The sequence below is a fragment of the Dasypus novemcinctus genome, chromosome 31 (assembly GCF_030445035.2).
Source record: "Dasypus novemcinctus isolate mDasNov1 chromosome 31, mDasNov1.1.hap2, whole genome shotgun sequence".
NCBI classification, from domain to species: Eukaryota; Metazoa; Chordata; class Mammalia; order Cingulata; family Dasypodidae; genus Dasypus; species Dasypus novemcinctus.
Window position 1 is genome coordinate 41,074,691 of NC_080703.1, and position 21,822 is coordinate 41,096,512.

Genomic DNA, 21,822 nt, shown 5'->3' on the forward strand with positions numbered 1-21,822 from the left:
GTTTTAGAACATAAATGTAGGTATTGTTAATTAATGGAGGGTGTATAATTTCAACCCCACAATTTCCTGATGAGCTGGCCATGCTGTAAATCATAGAAGTACTCAGGGCACCAAGGGAGTGTTATGTAATTAAAATGGATTTTTTTTTTTTTACTATTGTATAAAAACGAGAGGGGACACAAGCCTGTTATCATATATTATCGTACATAGAAAAGGTATGCTAGAAGGCATTTCTTTTAGCTTTTTAATATCAAAATAGCATAGGCTTTAAGAAGGCGAGATGGTAGTACATCTAAAGGATTATTCTATTGACAGTGAGTGGCCTCACTCTTGAAGTTTGTCCTCCAAGAAGGAAACCAAAGACCCTGAAACTCTTCCTTCTTAATCTTGGTGCTCCCCGATTCTTTGCTAGATCTCCTGTTACAGTCCCTTTTCTTTACTTTCCTGATGCTCTTAGAACGCCCTCTTTTTCCAGCTATTTCTTTTGTCTGTATTTTTAATTGGTCTTTGATTTTGAATACTTCTTTATTTTAAGCATTTACTGAATTCCAATTTTTAAAATGGTATCTTGCCTGTAATAAGTGTACCAAGTGTGCATTTCACAGGATTATTTTCATGTTGACATAAGTACATGTGGTAACCTAAAATTTTTTCACTATTTAATATGAAATTTCAAATTTTATACTTAATATTTATACTTATACTTAATATAATATATAATACTATATATTATATACTTAATATATAGCTTGGGTCTTTATCTTATCACTAAAGAAATTGATTTCAAGTCTTTAAAATACATGTTGTCTGATATAAGAGGTTATCAATTTCAGAAGCATGCCTGTTTTTTCAAAACTGACGTTTCCTTTTAAAAGTATTTTATATTAATTTTTTAAACGTTTGCTCTGTGTTCTGTTATACTTTATTTTTAGTAATTAGGTTGATAAAATATCACAGAATTGTATGAAAGAAAAGTAATATATGATTCTTTTTTGTGAACTCTAATTGTCTTTTCTTATGAAATCCAGGGAATGTAGTTACGGGAAGTGGTGTTCAGGTGTCTGCTCCCGTCCAGGCGCTAAGCCACCTCCCAGGTACAGCTCCCGCCCTGGGGCCTCCGGCCCGCCGCCCTTCCCGGTTCCCCCAGCCCAGTCGCACTCCGCCCGCCTCCATTCATGCTGCTCCCTCGTCCACTGCCGCTGTTCAGCCACTTGGTGGCGCTGTTGTTTAAAACAAAAGTCCCTCCGGGCAAAGCTTGGTGCTGCCCGGGTGGGGCTTTCTGCGAGGGTGCACCTGCCTCCTGCGTTGCACACCAGGACTCACCCTGTCTGTCTTGGTCGTCTCAACACCGCGTATGTGTGGCAGGTCATAAAGAGGTGCTCTTTTTGTCACACGGGTACTCTGTGATGGTGTTTGGCAATTTAATTCTGAGATTAGACATTTGTGTGCTATGATTACCAGAGGTACTTATTTTATGTTACCTAAAAGAATTACAACCTGATTTTGAAGTCAGTTTTAAGTACAAACTTGGTCTTATGAATTATTTTAGTAGAATTAAAGTACAGTATCACAAACCTCTATGTAGAGTAACTAGCAGTGATTTAGAATATAGAGAGAACATTTTAATATCATATCAGTTTGCTCAAAATCTAGAAAAATAGTTTGTTTAAGAAATGAAAAAATAGTAATCCATACTTGGCACCTCTTAATGGAAGTTTAAAACCTGTAACTATTTTAAATTGCCACATTCGTCTTTTATATGTAATCTTTTTATGAAATATGCATTAAGTGAAGCCTAAACTAATATCATCTGTGAAGTCCCCTTTAACTTTAAGAATCTTCAGTTCTAATCCCGAATAAAGAGATGGCAGTATTAAATAAAATCCATGTCACATTTTCCTTCATTGAAAATATTACATCATATAGTCCTTTAGTAAGATTAAAGTATGACTCTAATAATGATATGTCTTCATAGAATCCATGGTTTTTTTAACAGAACAAACAGATTGTGATTAGGAGATGGCTGACGTGTTGAGGTTAACACACACACACTGTGGCAGTAGAGGACTGTGATCTTCCTGCAGTTCTGCGTCACGGGTGCAGTTTCTGGCTGTATTCTGGTTATTGATTCAGATGACGTTTAAGGGCTTATCCAGCTTGGAAATTCCATGAAGAGGTGTTAATAGAGCTATCTTTATGCTTGAAAAATATGAAAGGGCAGATAATCTCCAAATGATGTCTCTTCAACTTTGTCAGTTTTTGCACTTAAATGCATACAAATGTGATCGTCTGATACAATGAGAATTCACAGGACTTAAATTTGTTTGTTAAACTTAATTTATGAGGCGGGTGGGTGTAGCTCTGTGTTTGAGCACCACAAGGTCCCAGGTTCAATTCCAGTTACCTCCTAAAAAAAAAAAATTATGAACCTCTCAGCCAGTTTTTTTGCCAAGTGTTTTGATACCCTAAGGCGAGTTGTAGCAGAGCGATCCTTGGTTTCTCTGCAAGACGGGGAATGCCGGGTACAGTCTCACCTTCCCTCTGTCCCCCAGAGCTGGCTGACTGACATGGAAACTAAGCTCATACTTAGGGCTCCAGTTGCTTTCAGAAAGTATTTGATATCCAACCTCCCCCCAAAAAACATGGAGATAATCCTCAAATGAAAAAGTAGCAATGTATTAGACTTCCTTAATCTTATCTACATTTTGGCATCATTTTCAATTTCATGTAAGTGGCAGAGAGCTCTAAAGCTTTTTTAACTTTTTTATTTCTTTTTAATTGTAGCAGTTGTGAGTTTACAGAAAAATCATGCATAGAATACAGGGTTCCCATTTACCACCTATTATTAACACCTTGCATTGGTGTGGTACATTTGTTCCAATTGATAAAAGCACAATTTTATAATTGTGCTATTAATTATAGTCCAGTTTAACTTAGGGTTCACTATTTCTGTTCTGTAGTTTCATGATTTTTCTTAGTTCTAGTAACATATACAATCAAAAATTTCCCCTTTTAACCACATTCAAATATATAATTCACTGCTAATTACATTCACAATGTGGTGCTACCATCACCACCATTAATTACCAACCTTTACATCATCCCAAATAGAATCTCTATACATTTTAAGCCTGAATTCTCTGTTTAACCCCAACCCATCCCCTAGTGAACCTGCTGGAGAGTCTGTGAATTTGCTTATTCTCATTATTTCATGTCAGTGAGATGATACAATCTTTGTCCATTTCTATCAGGCTTATTTAACTCAACCTTGATACTGTCATCAAGGTTCATTCATGCTATCGCATGTATCAGAACTTCATTCTTTTTTCGGCTAAATAATATTCCATTGTGTGTATATACCACATTTTATTTAGCCATTGATCAGTCAGTTGATGGACACTTGGGTTGGTTCTATCTTTTGACAGTTGTGAATAATGCCAAAATGAACATCAGTGTACAAATATCCGGTCGAGTCCCTGCTTTCAGTTCTTTTGAGTATATACCTATAAGTGGAATGGCTGAGCCATAGGGTAATTTTATACTTAGCTTTCTGAGAAACTAACAAACTATCTTCCATAGTGTGTGTACTGTTTTACAATCCCTCCAGCATTGAATGAGTGTTTCTATTTGTCCACATCCTCTCCAATATTTGTTATTTTCCATATTTTTTAATAGCCATTCTAGTGAGTTTGAAATGGTATTTCATTGCAGTTTTGATTTCCTTTTCCCTAATGGCTAATGATGTTGAACATCTTTTAATGTGCTTTTTTTGCCATTTGTATGTCTTCTTTGGAAAAGTATCTATTCAAGTCTTTTGCTGATTTTTAATTGGGTTTTTCATTTTTTTTGTGGTTGAAATGAAGAATTTCTTTAGATATTCTGGATAGTAAAGCCCTATCAGATATGTGGTTTCCAAATATTTCCTCCAATTGTGCAGGTTGTCGTTTTACTTTCAGGATAAAGTCCTTTGAGGCACAAAAGTTTTTCATTTTGGTGAGGTACTATTTATCTACTTCACTTGTGCTAAAGTCTAAGAAACAGTTGCCTAACACACAGCCCTAACATACGGTCCTGAAGATGCTTCCCTGCATTTTCTTTTAGGAGTTTGATAGTTCTGCCTCGTATATTTAGGTCTTTGATCCATTTTGAGTTGATTTTTGTATATCGTGTGTGGTAGAGGTCTACCTCCATTCTTTTGCATACAGAGATCCACATTTCTTGAAGACACTATTCTTTCCCAATTGAGAGTTATTTGCCCTCTTGCTGGTAATCAGTTGTTCATAAATGTGAGGGTTAATTTTTTAAATATCATTTCAATTTCATTGATCTGTATGTCTTTCCTTTTGCCAATACCATGTTGTTTTCATTGCTGTATTAGTTAGGATTCTCTAGAATAAGTAGGACATACCTGTTAATAGAATGAGATTTTATAAAATTGTCTCACGTGAATGTGGTGATGCACAAGTCCAAGTTCCATAGGGCAGACCAGGGACTTTGATGAAGATACTCCATGACTTCCCCAGGAGACACTGGCTGCCTGAAGTAGACAGAATTCCCTCCTTGAATGCTGAAATCACTTCTCCTTCTAAGGCCTTCGAATGATTGGATGAGATATCATTCATTGAAGACGACGATCTCCTCAGTTGATTGCAGATGTAATGAGCCATATATGCCATCAGCTCACTGATGAAAGTCCATGAAATGCCCTTGTATTACCACGAGCCCAGTGCTTCCTTGACCACACCAGTGGGCACCATTACTGGCCACGCTGACGCTTGAGCCTAGCCATCACAGTGCACCCTTTGTGCTAGGCCGCCTTGGCAGCCACACGCATTACCTGAAACCATACTTAATATATAAAGAAAAGTAATCACCAACATCTGTGCCTTTTTTGCCTAACAATACTCAATTGCCCTGCATTCGACTAGAAGTGCAGTAAATCCCTCCACAATAGGGTGCAAGGCCTTGGGTAGTATTCACTCTTAATCTTGACATCCTTAAATACTAGGGCTTGAAAGTAAGACCATTTATGTCATGATAAGGGCAAAGAATAGGGGAGAAAACAAAGATATTCATTTTGTACGTATACAAACATATAGCAAAACAAGGAAGAAACATTTATGGTCATTACAGCCTTCATTTCTGTAACTGATAACGTGGCTGTGGTTTGTTTATCTCTATTTTCTTCCACCACCCAATCCATGTTCCCATTACACAGCAAGCAACTCAGCTGGCCGTGGTTCTTTGCCTGGTGGGGTGACCTAAACCTTCATTCTTAAAGATTCTGGGCCACTGTTAGTCCTGCTTGGAGTGGGCTGTTGCTGTTTTCCATTGATTTTCATCACAGGACGTGGCCGTAGGAAGCGATGCCCTAGAGGATCCCTTTATTCCAGGCACTCTTCTTCACCCCCATTATGTGGGTGCACCCTGTTTCCCCTTCCCCTCAGCCAGGACAGTAATTCCTTTCTTTGCCTGTTAGTTCAGAGGCATGAGGGGCCCAACGTGGCCAGGTCATAAGTTCCAGTTCAGTGGAATCCTTGTTGTGTTTCCTGGTGCAAACACTCCTCCTTTTGGAACAAAGACTGTAGATGAGCAGAGCTTAAGGTTGCAGGGACAGGAAGCAAAAATTTTCCTAATGGGTCACTAGGGGTAATAGTGAGTGTGCCACTCCCATCTCCTCCCCTTGAATCCTTTCCAGTGAATCCTGGCTATGGCAGAAACAGCACCATAGTGTGGACGCTGATATAGAGCACACAGCCTCCTGGAGAGCATTGCCCCAGCCCTGCAAGGTATTGCCACCTGGTTGGAACCATAATTGAGTCTTCAAAAACCCATTCCACCATTCTGTCCATCCATCTACTTCCAGATGATGGGGAACTTGGTAAGACCTGTGAATTTCATGAGCATGTGCCCCTTCCTAAACATCATTTGCTGTGTAGTGGGTCCCCTGATAAGACACACTTCTGCATGGAATACCATGATGGTGGATAAGACATTCAGAAAGTCCATGGACGGTAGTTTTGGCAGAAGCATCGCATGCAGGGAGGGAAAACCCATATCTGGAGTATGTGTCTTTTACAGTTAGAACAAATCGCTGCTGCTTCCATGATGGAAGTGTAGTCAACCTGCCACCAGGTAGCAGGCTGGTCACCTCAAGGAGTGGTGCCATACTGGGGGCTGAGTGTAGGTCTCTGCTGCTGGCAGATGGGCTGCAGTCAGGTAGCCCTTGGTGAAGGGACGGCCAGCTTGCTGAGCCCATGCCTAACCTCCATCCCTACCACAAGGCCACTTTGTCCATGAGCCCGTTGGGCAATGACAAGGGGCTGGGAAAAGAGGATGACTACTATTCAGAGAAGGGACCATCTTATCCACTTGATTATTTTTATCTTCCTCTGCTGAAGTCACTCTCTGGTGAGCACTCACGTGGAACACAAATATTTTCATGCTTTTGCCCTCTCAGGAAACCTCTTCTCCAGACCTCTCTGTAACCAGTTTTCCAGTCGTGTTCCTTCCAAGCCCCTGACCATCCAGCCTAACCACTGGCAGCAGCCCATGAAGCGGTGTACAGATGCACCTCTGGCTGTTTCTCTTCCAAGCAAAATGAACAAGCGGGTGCCCTGCTCGAAGTTCTGCCCACTGGGAGGATTAGCTCTCACCGCTGTCCTTCAAGGAAGCCCCAGAAAGGGGCTGCAGAGCTGCAGCTGTTCGTTTTTGGATCGTACCTGCGTACGGTGCAGAACCATGTGTAAACCAGGCCTGACTTTTCTCTTCCTCAGTTAACTGATTGTAAGGAACTCCCCAAGAGGCCATAGCTGTGGGCTGGGAAAGAGAAGGTAATGAGGCAGGAGTTTTGACCATGGATTTGGGGCCACTTCCTCATGTACCTTACTTGTGCTCCTGATCGAGCCCTATCACATATATTCTGCTTCCAAGTTATGATGGAGTGCTGCTGTGCACACCCAACTTTATGGAGCTGTAACTTGGTGGCTCATGGTTAAGTGTTCAGCCTCTACTAAGGTCCAGTAGCAGGTGAAAAGCTGGGTTTCTCAAAAGGAGAATAGTTACCTGCAGAGGATGGCAGGGCTTTGCTCCAAAATCTAAAGGTCTGTGTTGTGATTCTCCTATAGGGGCCTGCCAAAGGCTCTAGATGGCATCTCTATTTGCCATTGACACTGCCAGGACACTGCCAGCACCATTGGATCTGCTGGATCCTGTGGCCCAAGTGGCAGTGCAGCTTGCACAGCAGCCTGGGCCTGTCATAGAGCCTCCTCTAGTTCAGTCCCTACTCAAAACCAGCTGCTTTTCTGGTCTCAGTAAATGGGCTGGATTAGCACACCCAAATGAGGATCATACTGTCTCCACAATCTGCAGCAACCAACTAGACATTGTGCCTCTTTCTTGGTCATATGAGGGCCAGATGCAACAGCTTATCCTTCACTTCAGAAAGGATATCGCAACATGCCTCACACCGCTGGATACCTAGAAATTTCACCAAGGTGGAAGGCCTCTGTATTTTTGTTTGGCTATGTCTCCATCCTCTCTTAATGCAAATGCCTTACCAGTACCTCTAGAGTAGTTGCTACGTCTTGCTCATTAGGTCCAATCAGCGTGATATTCTCAAGATAATGGACCAGTAAGTTGTCTTTGGGAGGGAGCCACCACCATGGTGACACTGATCTCTACAGTTCCTCCAGGAATCCGGTACTGCTTTTGACATACTACTATTTTGCTAGGCAGAGGTAGTTCTAGTGGCGTCCACTTGGCCTTTCCTACATGAATAGCCCTCACTCCACAAGTCAGAGAACCAATGTGGGGATTCTGCCAGTTGCTGAGTATGTCTATTTCAATTTTGCTTTCTGGAACTGGGGGAAAAAACACAGAATGAGTCCGGGGACCCACTGGACCAACTGTGAGATGGACCTGAACTGAAACTCCATCAATCACCTGACCTCCTTAAGCCCCTCCTCTGACTGCTGGTGGACCACAGTGATGTCTTTGGTGTCCTGGAATTAATGTCACTTCTGAGCCTGTGTCTCTTAGTCCCCAAAATCTGACTTCGTTTCCTTTTCCCCAAAGCACAGGTACCCTGGTGAAAGGCTATAGGTGTCTTTGGGGAAGACTGGGAGGAAGATTAGCACTGTGTGTATTTTAGCAGTGTGCAGGGCCCTTCCCAAGGGTCCTGGCCTTCCCCTCCTTCAGGGGGCTCTGGCCTGTAAACTGTCTCAAGTCTGGGAATTGATTAAGGGTCCGAGACTCTGTTTCTGTAATTCAACTTGGACTTTTGTTTGCTTGATCTTTACCTCTTCTGTTTATACAGGTCAAGTGTGTATTTAGTAGCCTGCCCATCTATTTTGAGATTCTGGGTACCCCCCAATCTGTTAGCCAATGCCCTAAGTCTCTGTGACTCAGAGTGCTTTGTTGCTGCTTTGAGTCTGCTGTTACTGTGGTAGCCACGCCCGCCTTGTCTGTGGCCATTAAGGGCTTCCACTTGTAGATGTAACGAGCCATATATGCAGTCAACTCATGGATGACTGGTGTCACAAAATGTTCTCCCAGGAACAATCAGGCTAGAGCTTGCTTGACCAACAAGTGGGCACCATTACCTGGCCATACTGACACATTAGCCTAACCATCACAGTTACTGCGCTTGTTGAATAGTTTTAAGATTGGGGATTGTGAGTCCAGCTCTTTCCTTTCAAGATGGCTTTGACTGTTTGTGGCCCAATACCTTCCCATATAAATTTGATAATTGCCTTTTTCTTTTCTGCGAAGAAGGTTGTTGGAATTTTGGTTAGAATTGTGTTGAATCTATAAATTGTTTTGGGTGGAATTGGTGTCTTAACAATATTTAGTCCTGTAATCTATGAATACAGAATGTCCTTCCACTTATTTGGGTCTTTGATTTCTTTTAGCAATGTATAGTTTTCTTTATATCCTTGGTTAGATTTAGTCTAAGATATTTGATTCTATTAGTTTTTATTGTAAATGGGATTTTTTTTCTTGATTTCTTCTTCTGATAATTCATTGCTAGAGTATAGAAACACTACTGATTTTGGGGTATTGATCATGTACTTTGCCTCTTTGCTGTATTCATTTATTAGCTCTTAAGAGTTTTGTTGTGTATTTTCAGAATTTTTTGTATATATGATTGTGCCATCTGCAAATAGGGGCAATTTTACTTTCTCCTTTCCAATTTCGATGCCTTTTATTTCTTTTTCTTGCCTAACTGCTCTGGCTACAACTTCCAGTATGTTGTTGAATAACAGTGGTGACATTGGGCATATCTGTCTTGTCTTGATCTTAGAGGGAAAGCATTCAGTCTTTCACCATTAAATATGATGTTAGCTGTGATTTTTAAAGAAGTTTCTTTCTACTCCTTGTTTCTTAGTAAGTGTTTATATCAAGAAGAGGTGTTAGATTTTGCCAAATGCCTTTTCTGCCTCAAATGTGTTTTTTTTCCCCTTGATTTGGTTAATGTGGTGTATTAAACTAATTAATTGGCTTATGATGAATTACTCTTGCAGACCAGGGATGAATGCTACTTGATCATGGTGTATCATCCTTTTGATGTGTTGTTGGATTCATTTTACTAGTATTTTTTAGAGGATTTTTACATTATGTTCATAAGAGATATTGGTTCTAATTTTATCTTTCTGTAGTATCTCTATTTGGCTTAGGTATGAGGGTGGTGTTGCCCTCACAGAATGTATTAGGGAGTGCTCTTTCCTCTTCAGTTTTTTTGGAGGAGTTTGAACAGAATTGATGTTAATTCTTCTTGGAATGTTTGGTAAAATGCTCCTGTGAAGCCATCTGGTCCTTAGCTTTTCTTAGTTGGAAAGTTTTTGGTGGCTGATTCCGGTTCTTTACTAGTTATTGGCTTATCAAGATCTTTTATTTCTCCTTGAGTCAGTGTAGGTAATTTGTGTATTTTTCTGAATTTGACCATTTCATCTAGGTTATCTAATTCGTTGCCATACAGTTGTTCATAAAATCCTCTTATACTTCTTTTTATTTCACTATGGTTTGTATTAGGTTGGTGCAAAAGGAATTGCGGTTTCAGACTGTAAATTTTAAATCATTATAACTAAGCTCAAACACATCTTTATTAATCAAAATAGAAGCCATTACAATCAACACATTTTTGCCAATGAGAAATAAGTTTGTTTATTCCTGTAGCATAAAAATCCATGCTTTGGGATTCGACATACTCTCGGAAAGCATTTTCTGCATCCTGCTGGTTGTGGAAGCATTTTTCCTGCAAAAAGTTGTTGAGATGCTTAAAGAAGTGGTAGTCATTTGGTGAGAGACCAGATGAATATGGCAGATGAGGCAAAACTTTGTAGCCCAATTCATTCAACTTTTGAAGCTTTGGTTGTGCAACGTGCAGTTGGACATTGATATGGAGAAGAATTGGGCCCTTTTTGTTGACCAGTGCCAGCTGCAGGTGTTGCAGTTTTTGGTGCATCTCGTCAATTTGCTGAGCATACTCCTCAGTTGTTTCTGAGAAGTATGCTGGTTTTGCCAGGATTCAGAAAGCTGTAGTGGATCAGACCAGCAGCAGACCACCAAACAGTGACCATGACATTTTTTTGTTGCAAATTTGGCTTTGGGAAGTGCTTTGGAACTTCTTCTCAGTCCAGCAACTGAGCTGGTCATCACCTGTTGTAATATAAAATCTGCTTTTCGTCGCGTGTCACAATCCAATCAAGAAATGGTTCATTGTTGTTGCATTGAATAAGAAAGACAATACTTCAGAACAGTATTTTAGGTTTTCAGTTAGCTCACGAGGCACTCATTTATTGAGCTTTTTCACCTTTCCAATTTGCTTCAAATGCCGAAGGACCATAGAATGGTCGACACGGAGTTCTTTGGAAACTTCTTGTACAGTTTTAAGAGGATCAGCTTCGATAATTCCTCAGTTGATCCTAGTCAACTTCCGATGGCTGACCACTACGCTCCTCATCTTCAGGGCTCTCATCTCTATTGCAAAACTTCTTGGACCACCATTGCACTGTATGTTCGTTAGCAGTTCCTGAAGAAATGCTTTGTTGATGTTGTGAGTTTACAACCCATTTTGAACTCAAATAAGAAAATTGCTTGACTTTACTTTTTGTCTAACATTATTTCCATAGTCTAAAATAAATATAAAATAAACAGCAAGTAATAAGTCATTAGCGAAAAACTGTAAAGCAAGAAACACACACACATTAAAATGATGTGTAACATAACCACATTTATTTAAGAATGTATCCCAGTATCAAACAGCAAATTCAACAACACAAAATCTCAATTACTTTTGCACCAAACTAATGTCAGCATTTTTACTTCTGATTTTAGTCATTTGTCACCTCACAGTTCATCTGGCCTCTACCCATTACCCAATTCCAACGCTCTTTCTACATTTTTGTTATTTGCAATAGCGGTGCCCCACTCTCCTGGTAGCAAAATCTGTTTTAATTTCCTAGGATGCTTAAGCAAATACCATGAAATCGTTTGACTTAACCAATGGGAATTTATTCGCTCACCATTTTGAGACTGGGAAAATGTCCAGATCAAGGCATCATTAAGGTGATGCTTTCTTCCCAGAGACCAGCATTCTGGGGCTGTCTGCCCGCGATCATAGCTCCTCTGTCACATGGCAAGGCACATGGCGGCGTCTCCTGGTCTCTTCCTTCCTTCTGGGTTCTGTTTCAACTTCTTGTTTCCTGTGGCTTCCTCTCTCTGTCTGAATTCCATTCTCTTATAAAGGATCCATAAACAGGATTATGACCCTTTTTGATTGAGTTGGGACACACCTTAACTGAAATAACCTCATTAAAAGGTCCTACTTTCAATGGGTTTACACCTACAGGAATGCATTTGATTTAAGAACATGTTTTTCTTGGGCACATACAGCTTCAACCCACCACAGTTGGGTCATACATTTTTATCCATTCTGCCAATCTCTGCCCTTGACTAGAGAGTTTAATCCATATAAAATTACTACTTACAATGTAGAGTCTTTTTTTTTTTTTTTTTGCCATTTTGCTAGTCTTTTTAAGTCACACCTTTCTTGGTCCATCAAGTCTTCCATTAATGCCTACTTTCATATTTATTTGATTTTTTATATTGTACCATATTGATTCCCTTCTCATTTCTATCTCAGTATGTTTTCCCTGTGATTACCGTAGAGTTAAAATTTTAAATCCTAAATATATAACAATCGTATTTCATTTTATACGAACTTGACTTCAATAACATACACATATACTGTTCCTATACCCCTCCATCCCTCCACCTTTTTTGTCCTTGTTACAAATTATATCTCTGTACATTGTATGTCCAGAACTATAGACTCATCATTACTTTTGATGCATTTGCATTTTAGCATCTGTAGGAATTAAGAAGTGAACCTACATATTAAAAAATACAATAGTACTGGCATTTCCAGTTACCCAAGTGGTTATCTTTACTGGAGGTCTTTATTTCTTTATGCTGCTTTGAACCACTGTCCAGTGTCCTTTACATTCAACCTGAAGAGCTCCCTTTAGTACTACTTACAGTACAGTTCTAGTGGTGGTGAAATCCCTGAGCTTTTGTTTATCTGGGAATTTCTAATTTTGCCCTCATTTTTTTAAAAGGAATTCTTGCTGGATATAAAATTCTTGGTTAGAAATTGTTTTCTTTCAGCACTGTAAGAATTTCAAGCTAGCACTGTCTTGCTCCATGGTTTCTGATGAGACATTGGTACTTTATGTAATTAGGGGCTTCCTTGTGCATAACATTGTTTTTCTTTTATAGTTTTCAGAACTCCATCTTTGTCCTCTGCATTCTATAGTTTGATCAGTACATGATGGGGTATATTTTTCTTCGTATTTATTCTGTTTGGTGTACTCTGAGCTTTTTGGATGTGCATATTCACATCTTTTAAGTTTGGAAAGTTTTCTGTAATTATTTCTTTGGTCATTTCTTCTGCCCCATTCCCTTTTTCTTCTCCTTTGGGGATTACCATAATGTATATATTGGTACACTTGCTGGTATTTCAGAGGTTTCTGAAGCTACTTTCACTTTTTATGATTCTTTTTCTTTCTGCCCCTTAGCCTGACTTATTTCAATGGTCTTGTGTTTGAGTTCACGGATTTTTTTCTTCTGCCAGCCCCAGTCTGCTCTTGAAACCCTTCTGGCAATTTTTCATTTCATTTATTGTGGTCTTCAACTCCCATGGTTCTATTTGGTTCCTTTTTAAAATTTCTGGGCTTTTTTTTTTTTTTTTTTTTTTTTTTGGTATTTTCATATTGCTCATTCATTCTTATCCTGATATCCTTTAGTTTTTTTCTCTGTATTTTCCTTCATCTCTTTGAACATATTGATGTTTTTTAATTGTCCGGTATGTCCACAGTCTGGCTTTCTTTGTTGATGTTTTTTTTTTTATTTTTAGCCTCTTCCTTTGTATGGGCCTTCATTTCCTGTTTCTTTGTCTTGTAATCCTTTGTTGCACACTTTACATTTTAATATTTTGAAGTGCCATCTCTGGTATTTATTCTCTGAGATGTCTGTTTCTTAGTTTTCTTGAATGTCAGGCTCTAACAAAACCGAGGAAAAAATACCTTTCATTGTCTTTGCAAATTAGCTCTGTTGGCTGGTGCTCTCTACTAGAGTTTAGCCCTCCTCTAAGGAAGGTTGGCTCCCCAAGATGAATGGAAAGTGCACTATCCTCCCTCCCCATCTTTTCTGCTCTGTGTCTTGTCCTGGGCTGTGCTTGTTGGTGGCCTTGGGAGGTCCCCTGCTTATAGGAATTTGAATACCTCCTCTCCTTCCCAGGAGACAGACCTTCTCCCTCTCTCGGGCGGTCTACTCCAGAACTCGAATCAGACAAGCATTTGTCCCAGGCCTCCTCATGTTTTGTTTCTTACACTGCTTTGGCTGTCTCAAGCTGCTTTTGCCTGGAGGGCAAATTCCAAGAGTTGGGGCCCACCGGAGAGGAGTTTCTCAAATCAGTCTTTCCCAGGCAGAGCAGGTCCACGACCCACAAATGGAGCACCCTCTGTCCCCAGCCCGTGCTGGGGAGGGGCTGCAGGAAGGCCCCAGGAGCTTCTTCCTCAGCTCCCCAAAGCCACACTTCTCGGCTCAACTTCCAGCCAGCCGAGCCAGCCCTTCACCTGTCCTCCAGTGCCGAGGGAGAAGGCTGTCTTTAATCTGTGCCTCCACCTGTGCAAGTGGGGACAGGGTAGGTTGGGACAGTGGCCATCCTCAGAGCCAGGCCCCAGCAATCCAGAGTAGCTGTTGAAGAGCACACCGACACACACGTACACACCAGACCTTGGGGAACTGGATTTTTATGTCCCTCTGTTGCCAGCCCCCCTGCTGCCTGCCACTAGGCAGGATATGGGCAACAGCAACCACTGTGGAAGGGAGCAGTTTACTCTTCTTTACCATAATTTATCAGCCTCTTGCTCCTACTTTTCCCTGGTTGCTGCCCCGTGTTCTGCTGGACTCCCAAGTTTTAAAGTAGTTGCTGCCGAAAGTCCCTACCTGTTTAATAGCTGTTCTGGTGGAGGAGTGGTTCCTGGAGCCTTCTACCCCACCATCTCCCCACAGTCCTCCACGCCAAAGGTTTTAATCAGGACCTCAATCAGCTAGACGCCCCAGTATTCGAAATGCCTTGTGAACGCTGCGTGATTCCGCAGCATGTAGCTCACAACCTCCTCTAGTGGCCTGAAGCAGAGCGGGAGGTACTGTAGTGTAGACTTGTGTGTTTGCTTTGGCCACTTCAGATCGTAGGTGATTGTGCATGGGCAAGTCTGTTTCCCTTGTCCTGCCATTTGGGAGCTTTTGAAGAGCTCCTGTTGGGCCATCTCCTCATACCAGTGCTGGATAGAGCATTTTATGAGTACTTCCAAAGATAGGTTCACGCAGGGCTTGTTCTCTGATGTTTGGCTGCCAGTGAAAGACTTTAGGAATGAAACAGGTGCTTGCCTACAGTGGCTCAAGAGTGGGCCCGTACTTAGTAAATTTTAAAATATCCCATGTGGCAGTTTGAGATTATTTTTGTGCATCCCAAAAAGAGAAAGATTATGTTTGTAAACTAATCTTTTCTTCTGGGTGTGATACCCTTTGATTATATTGGATTCAGTTGGGGGCCCTTGATTAAAGCACCTGTGTTTTAAGATTAGGGCTTTGGTTCGACTGTGTCGGTAAGGCTGACTCAGGGTTGAGTCCCGCCCCCTTGGACAGAGGACCCTCACTCAGGGAGACACACAGGAAGAGAGAGAGCTGTCAGTTTTGACCGTGGGACCGCAGGGAGAGATGAACCATTTGCCTGATAGTTTGCAGCTAACCTTGGGAAGAGACCAGAACAGCTGAGAAAGCCTGAAAAGAAACGAGCCCTTCCCAGCCTGCACGGAGGGGAAGGAAGCTGGCGGGAAGGCTGAACCCTGTGGAGGTCAGCAGCGTCTCGCTTGGACACGTGGCGACTGACTTTGGGGAGAGAGCAACCTGGAGTTGGACTCTAGAGGGCCTGGTAACTGTAAGCTTTTACCGCAAATAAATACTTTCATAAAAGCCAGCAGGTTTCTGGTACTTTGCATTGGCACCCCTTTGGCAGACGAATACACCTTTTAAAATATTTTAAATAATTTTCTTGGGTCAGGATTCCTGAGAAACAGCCTGTGAAGCAGAGATTTGTATATAGAGAGTTTACTGGGAATGCTCGCTAGGAACACCTGGGGTAAAGAAGCAGCACTGGGCGCGAGGGAGCGGCACTGCTTTGCAGCTGCTGCCGGAACCTCTGGGACTGGGATGGCCCTGTAGAGACGTCTGCCTTCAAGCAAGCGGGGAGGCTTTCCTCTCCTCCACGCCACCATTCACTGGACTCGGGCTCCCACTGGGGCAGAGGCATGACCATGGGCAAGACGGCTCCGCTCAGCAGAGGGCAGAAGGAACTCGGGGGGCCGCCAGCAGCAGCCCAAGCAGCGTAACCACGAAGATGCCGCTAAGAAGAGCTCTGAGTTGTAGTGCAGCACAGGGAATGCTTGCTGGTGTTCCTATCAGCCAAAACTTAAAAGGCTTGGAGAGCTTCAGAACCACTGTGCACTAAATTTCAGAGATTTATCATGAAAGAAGGAATGTAAAAATCTCAATTTCTCATATTGACTACACGTTGTAATGATCTTAGTTTACATATGTTAGGTTTAATCAAATATTAAAATTAATTTTGCCTTTTCCTTTTTAAAATGTGGATACTAGAAAATATAAAATTATGTCTGTGGCGCACATTGCGTTTCTGTAGGGCAGCGCTGTTTCCCACAGGCCTCTCTGAGTGTCCACGTGGGCATCGGCAGGCCTTGCCGGAAGCCCGCAGCACACCACAGGCAGCCTGCGAGGACCTGGCCCTGCCTCGGAGGCCGGCCTCACGGTGCAGCCGAGGGCGCCGTTAGCTGGCAGGCACCCTGCCGCCAGCTAGTTTCTGTTTCTAGGAAAAGCCTTCTCAAAACATAGTTACCCTAAAAATCAGGGTAGATGGGCCTATTTCCCTTTCTTTTTTTTGCCATTTTGAATTAATGGTTCCTTGAAGTCAGTCACCTTACATATACAGAAATGTAGTCTATATGTGTTGGCATAGTCTCTAAGCTTGGGCAAATCTAGGTTTAACTTAGGATGGCTCTAGCTCTATACCTAATTATATTTCCTTGGGCAAAATAATTTCACTGAGCCTCAGTATTCTCATATGTAACCGCATCACAGAGTCATTGAGGTTAAATGTGTAAGGCCCAAACATGCGTGTGGACTAGCTTTTTGTGGCTATTACATTGCTGTAGTGTATTCTGATTTTCTGGCTGCTTCTTTGGGTATACACATACTAGGGTAAAATGTATAGAGAAGAAAACAAATGTTTTGCTGCAGTACAGATAAAATCTAGAATCAGAAAAAAAAACTTTCTTGGTTTTATTATTATTTCAACATGGAAACAGTTGATTTATACAAACTGGGATAGGTCTTAAAGAGTTTTTCTCTGCCAATGTTATCATTTTCTTAATGGAAGAGTCTCCCAACAGATTTTGATCACTTACGGATTTCACCTATATATGAATGCATATCCCCTACCTTATTTCAGAAAGTGATCAAGGCAACTGAAATTTCATAAAATTTGAGATATATAGATATATACATGTATATATACACATACATGTATATACATATTTATGTCTGCATGCAGCTTTTTTTCAGCAACATGCCAATTTTGAAAAAAAATGAAAAACGAAGTTTAACAACCCACAAAAATTCTAACTTTTTCCAGGAGAATAATAAAATTTAAATGGTTCTTCCTGTAACTTTAACTCAGAATTTGAACTATAATGTCAAATATTGAGAGTCTAGAGATCATAATAGAGTGTAATAGCACAGAAATAATAAAGAAAATTTGCCAGACAGAACTGAAGAAAGATATTGGCTTGGAGAGTAAAAAAAAAAAAAGAAATCCAACAAGTAAGATGAAAGTAAAAAGATCCATCCTGAGAAACGCCATAGAAAATTTACAGAACTTCAAGGATGAAGAGGAAATGCTAAAGGCTTCCATAGAGAACACATAAACAAGTTTTTAAATAACAAAACATCAAACTTCTCATTGGGAAAACTGAAGGCCAGGAGATATTTGAGATTATTTTCAAAGTTCTAAGGGAAAATTGTTTTCAACTAGAATTTTACTTTAATCCAAATTAGCATTCAAATGGGAAGATAAAATAGACATTTTTGGGGGACATGCACAAACTCAAATCTGCCAACAGATTTAATTCTCGTAGACCCAAATTTTTATTTATTTTATAAACAATCCCTCAATCACCCTTCTGAATAACCCTTGAATTAATGAGAATATTAAAAACCAAAACTAAAAAGTTTTTAAAAGTCATTGATCATGAGAGTGCTATATACTACATAGTGCTATATACCTGAGAGAAACAAAATGGTATCCAGAGGAAATAAAATTAATAAGAAAACTGGGAAATAAATGATCTAAACCTACAATTCAAGATGATAGAAAAGATCAAAATTAAAGAAAGAAGAAGAAAGGGACGAATAAGGATAAAAGAAGAAATTAACGATACAAAGTGAACTAGGTCAGCAAAACCAGAAGGTATGGTTCTTTCAGAAATAAGTAACCCAACATTTTGAAAGCCTGAGCAGAGAAAAACTGTTAGAGAAAAAACTGCTGGAGAAAAACTCTAACACATTCGGAATAAGAATTACAACTAAAGAGGCAGAAGAGGGTTTGCGTCTTTTTAATTATAAGAGCCTACTATATACAATTTTATATCAACAAGTTGAAAATCTGGATGAAATTTTCTGTTGCTGCCAGAATAAATTACCATAATCTTAGTGACTTAATATAGATTTCTTACCTTGCAGTTGCGCAGGCGCTAAGTCTGACATGGCTTCCTCAGGCTAATCTCCAGGTATCAGTGGGGCCTGCCCTTCCTTTCCTGAGGCTGGAGGGGAGAATTTGCCTCCTCCTAGGCTGTTGAGGAAGTGGTGCCTTGCTGCTGCAGGAGGCGGGTCCTTACTTCCCTGCTGCAGCCACGCAGGGCCCCTCCCAGTGCTGCAGGCCCCGCCTCCCTCGGCCCCCGCCCCCTGTCACAGCTGCTCCAGCCTGAGCCCCGCGTGGGCCCTGCAGCGCTCCTTCCCGCTCCTCTCCGTCACGCCTTGGACTCACTCTTCTGCCTTCCTCTTGCCCTTTAAGACTGAAATTTGGTTGTTCCACCTGGATTGCAGCATGTTCTCCATCTCGAGGTCCTCACCAGTGGCTGAAGCACTGGGACGTAGCACAGCAGGAATGAGCTCGAAAGCATTTGCTGCGTGAAGGAAGCCAGCCAGGCCCAAGAGACTGCGGAGTGCGTCCCCCATTTGCACAAGCTGCGCAGAGAAGGCGGTGCCACGGGGCAGAAGGGGGGTCTGGAGAGTACGTTGCAAACCATGCGGGCTTTCTTTGGGGTAACGCAGATGTTCTGGAAGTAGATCGTGATGAAGGTTGTACAACTTTGTGAATATATAAAAGCAACTTTTTGAGTAAATATATAAATTGCATACTTTAAAATGGTGACTTTTATGATATGTGAATTATATCTCAATAAAGCTGTTATTTTTCAAAGGCAGCTTTCATTATTTTGTTATATTTATGTTGATAATTTATTTACATATTAGCTGTATGATTTTAAAAATAGAAAATAAATTAATAGATGGTTCCTGAGGTCTTTTGCAGCTCCAACATTCTAGACCCTATGTTGCTGAGATTGTGCCATGAAAATATAACCAGGGGTTAAGGCCCGGAGCCCAAGATGTGGATGGGAACAGACAGAGACCGAGAAGAGGAAAAGTGAAGACCAGGCTGGAACTTCATCCTCTAGGCTCTGAAGTGGGCCTTAGGTGCTTCTAGGCCTTGGGATCTGCTGCTCCCTACACCTTCCTAGAAACTCAGGTCCACCCCACAGGTGGGAATCCTCAGGAAGCAGACCCTGGGCCATGCTAGAAACGCAAAAGGTGTGCTGGGGGAATAATCCCTGTGAAAGGAAGAGCGGAAGAAGCAGGATTGTGCCCTGGGGTAGGTGCAAGGCTCTGCCTGGCCACGAGCCCTCAGTCCACATCTCCTGGTGGAGGAGCCCTGTCGGGGTGGAAATGGGCGTCCTCATTGCTCCCAGTCGTGGGCTGGGCACTGCCCTAAGAAGAGCGTCATCTTGGTTCAGGAGCTGAGACGGACCCTGAGTAAGCGAATAACTGGGGGCTGCCAGCAGAGCACATTCCTGGCAGAAGCAGGCACTTCCTTGTACCTCCAGATACCACTGCCTCGTTGTGAACCATGCCCCCACTCTCCTCCCACCCAGGGGAGAGGCAGTTGCTCTTCTGTGAGAGTTAACACTCCTGTTACCGCTGGCTCCACCGTTTGCCCCTTTGCCTCGAGGTTCTGAGCCCCTTAAGGACAGAAACTCAGCCTGGAGCCTTGCATCTCCTACAGTGGAGGCAGCCGAACAGGATTCCCTTGAGAACAGGGACCGAAGGTGGTAGTAGGTGATTACTGCACTACACCTGATCAGCCAAATGATTTCCAAATATTTTCTTCCACTTTGTCCGGTATCTTTTCACTTTCTTAATAAAGTCCTTTGATACACAAAGGCTTTAATATTGATGAAGTCCAATTTATCTCTTTTTTTCTTTTGTTGCTTACCTAAGATCCCATTGCCTAATAACAGATCCTGAAGATTTTCCCATTTCCTGCTAAGAATTTTATGGTTTTAGCTCTTTAAGTTTAGGTCTGTGGCCCATTTTGAGTTAGTTTTTATATATAGATTGAGGTGAAAGTCCAATTTCATTCTCTTGTAGGTGTATATCCAGTTTGTCCAGTACCCTTTGTTGAAAAAATACTATTCTTTACCCATTGTGGGCACTTGGCACCCTCATCAAAAACCAGTTGGCCATAGATGCGAGGGTTTATTTATGGACTCTCAATTCTATTCCATTGGTCTATAGTCTCTCCCTGTAACAGTAACACACTGTTTTGATTTCAGTAACTTAGTAATAACTTTTGAGATTTGGAAGTGTGAATCTTCCAACTTTCTTCTTGCTTTTTAATAAATCAGTATTACTGATATATATTAATAAAGCATTAATACATCCAAAGTGTGCAGTCAGTGGGATTCGGTATAATCATATAGCTATGCATTCGTCACTTCAATCATTTTGGAGTATTTTCATTATTCCAATAATAATAAAAACAAACATACCAAAAAAATCCATCACTTCTCAATCTCTGTACTTCCCCTGTCATACCTAGCTGATATTTCATTTCCATCTCTCTAGTTTATTTGTATTTATATTTTGTAAAAACAGTCTTATATATGCATTATCACCCCAATCAGGTTTTCCATGAGGTTTCAATATTATACAGTCCCTTGTTAACATTTTTTAGCCTTTCTTCTAGTAATATTAATGTCCTTGGGCTTTCCCTTTCAACTCCTGTCATGCCCATATAATATCTCTGCTAGTCACAATCTGCTAGCTAAAAACACTATGATGTGCTTTTACCTTTGCTATTCATTTCCAAAGACTTACAAACAACCTTTTTACCGATTCTGCGTAGATTAAACCTCAGCTTTCCATTCCCTATCCTTATTCTATTTTTTGGTGACCTGTACTCTAATTATTAACTCCATGAGTTTACACAATATGTTTAGTTCATAATAGTGCATTTATACAGTATTTGTCCTCCTGTGTCTGGCTTGCTTCACTCAACATAATGTCCTCCAGGTTCATCCGTGTTGTCATGTGCTTCACGACTTCCTTTCTTCTTACCGCTGCATAATATTCCGTTGTATGCATACACCACATTGTTTATCCATTCATCAGTTGATAAGCACCTGGGTTGTTTCCAGCTTTTGACAATTGTGAATAATGTCGCTGTGAACATGGGTGTGCAGATGTCTGTTATGTCGGTGCTCTCAGTTCTTCTGGTATATACCTGGTAATGGCTTTGCTGGGTCCCATGGCAAGTCTATATTCAACTTCCTTAGGAACTGCCAGTCCTCACAGTGGCTGGACCATTCTACATTCCCACCAGCAGTGAATAAGCATTCCTGTCACTTCACAATTGTAGTGGCCATTTGAAATAGGTGTGAAATGATATCTCATTGTAATCTTGATTTGTATTTCCCTAATTTCTAGTGGTGTTGAACATTTTTTCATGTGTTTTTTTTTTACCATTTTTATTTCTTCTATGACCAATTGTCTTTTCAAATCTTTTGTCCGTTTTTTTAATCTGGTGGTTTGCCTTTTTAGTTTTGAGTTATATGATCCCTTTAT

At 41.1% G+C, this 21,822-nt stretch overlaps 1 protein-coding gene across 1 annotated transcript in view; it reads left to right on the top strand.

The window, feature by feature from the left end:
- Positions 1-21,822, top strand: part of TBC1D5 (TBC1 domain family member 5) — a 589,141-nt gene that overhangs the window by 518,559 nt on the left and 48,760 nt on the right. Inside the window, exon 20 of the mRNA XM_058290770.2 lies at positions 1,029-1,094. Within this exon, the coding sequence (XP_058146753.1) occupies positions 1,029-1,094 (66 nt within the window). The remainder of the gene's footprint in view (positions 1-1,028; positions 1,095-21,822) is intronic.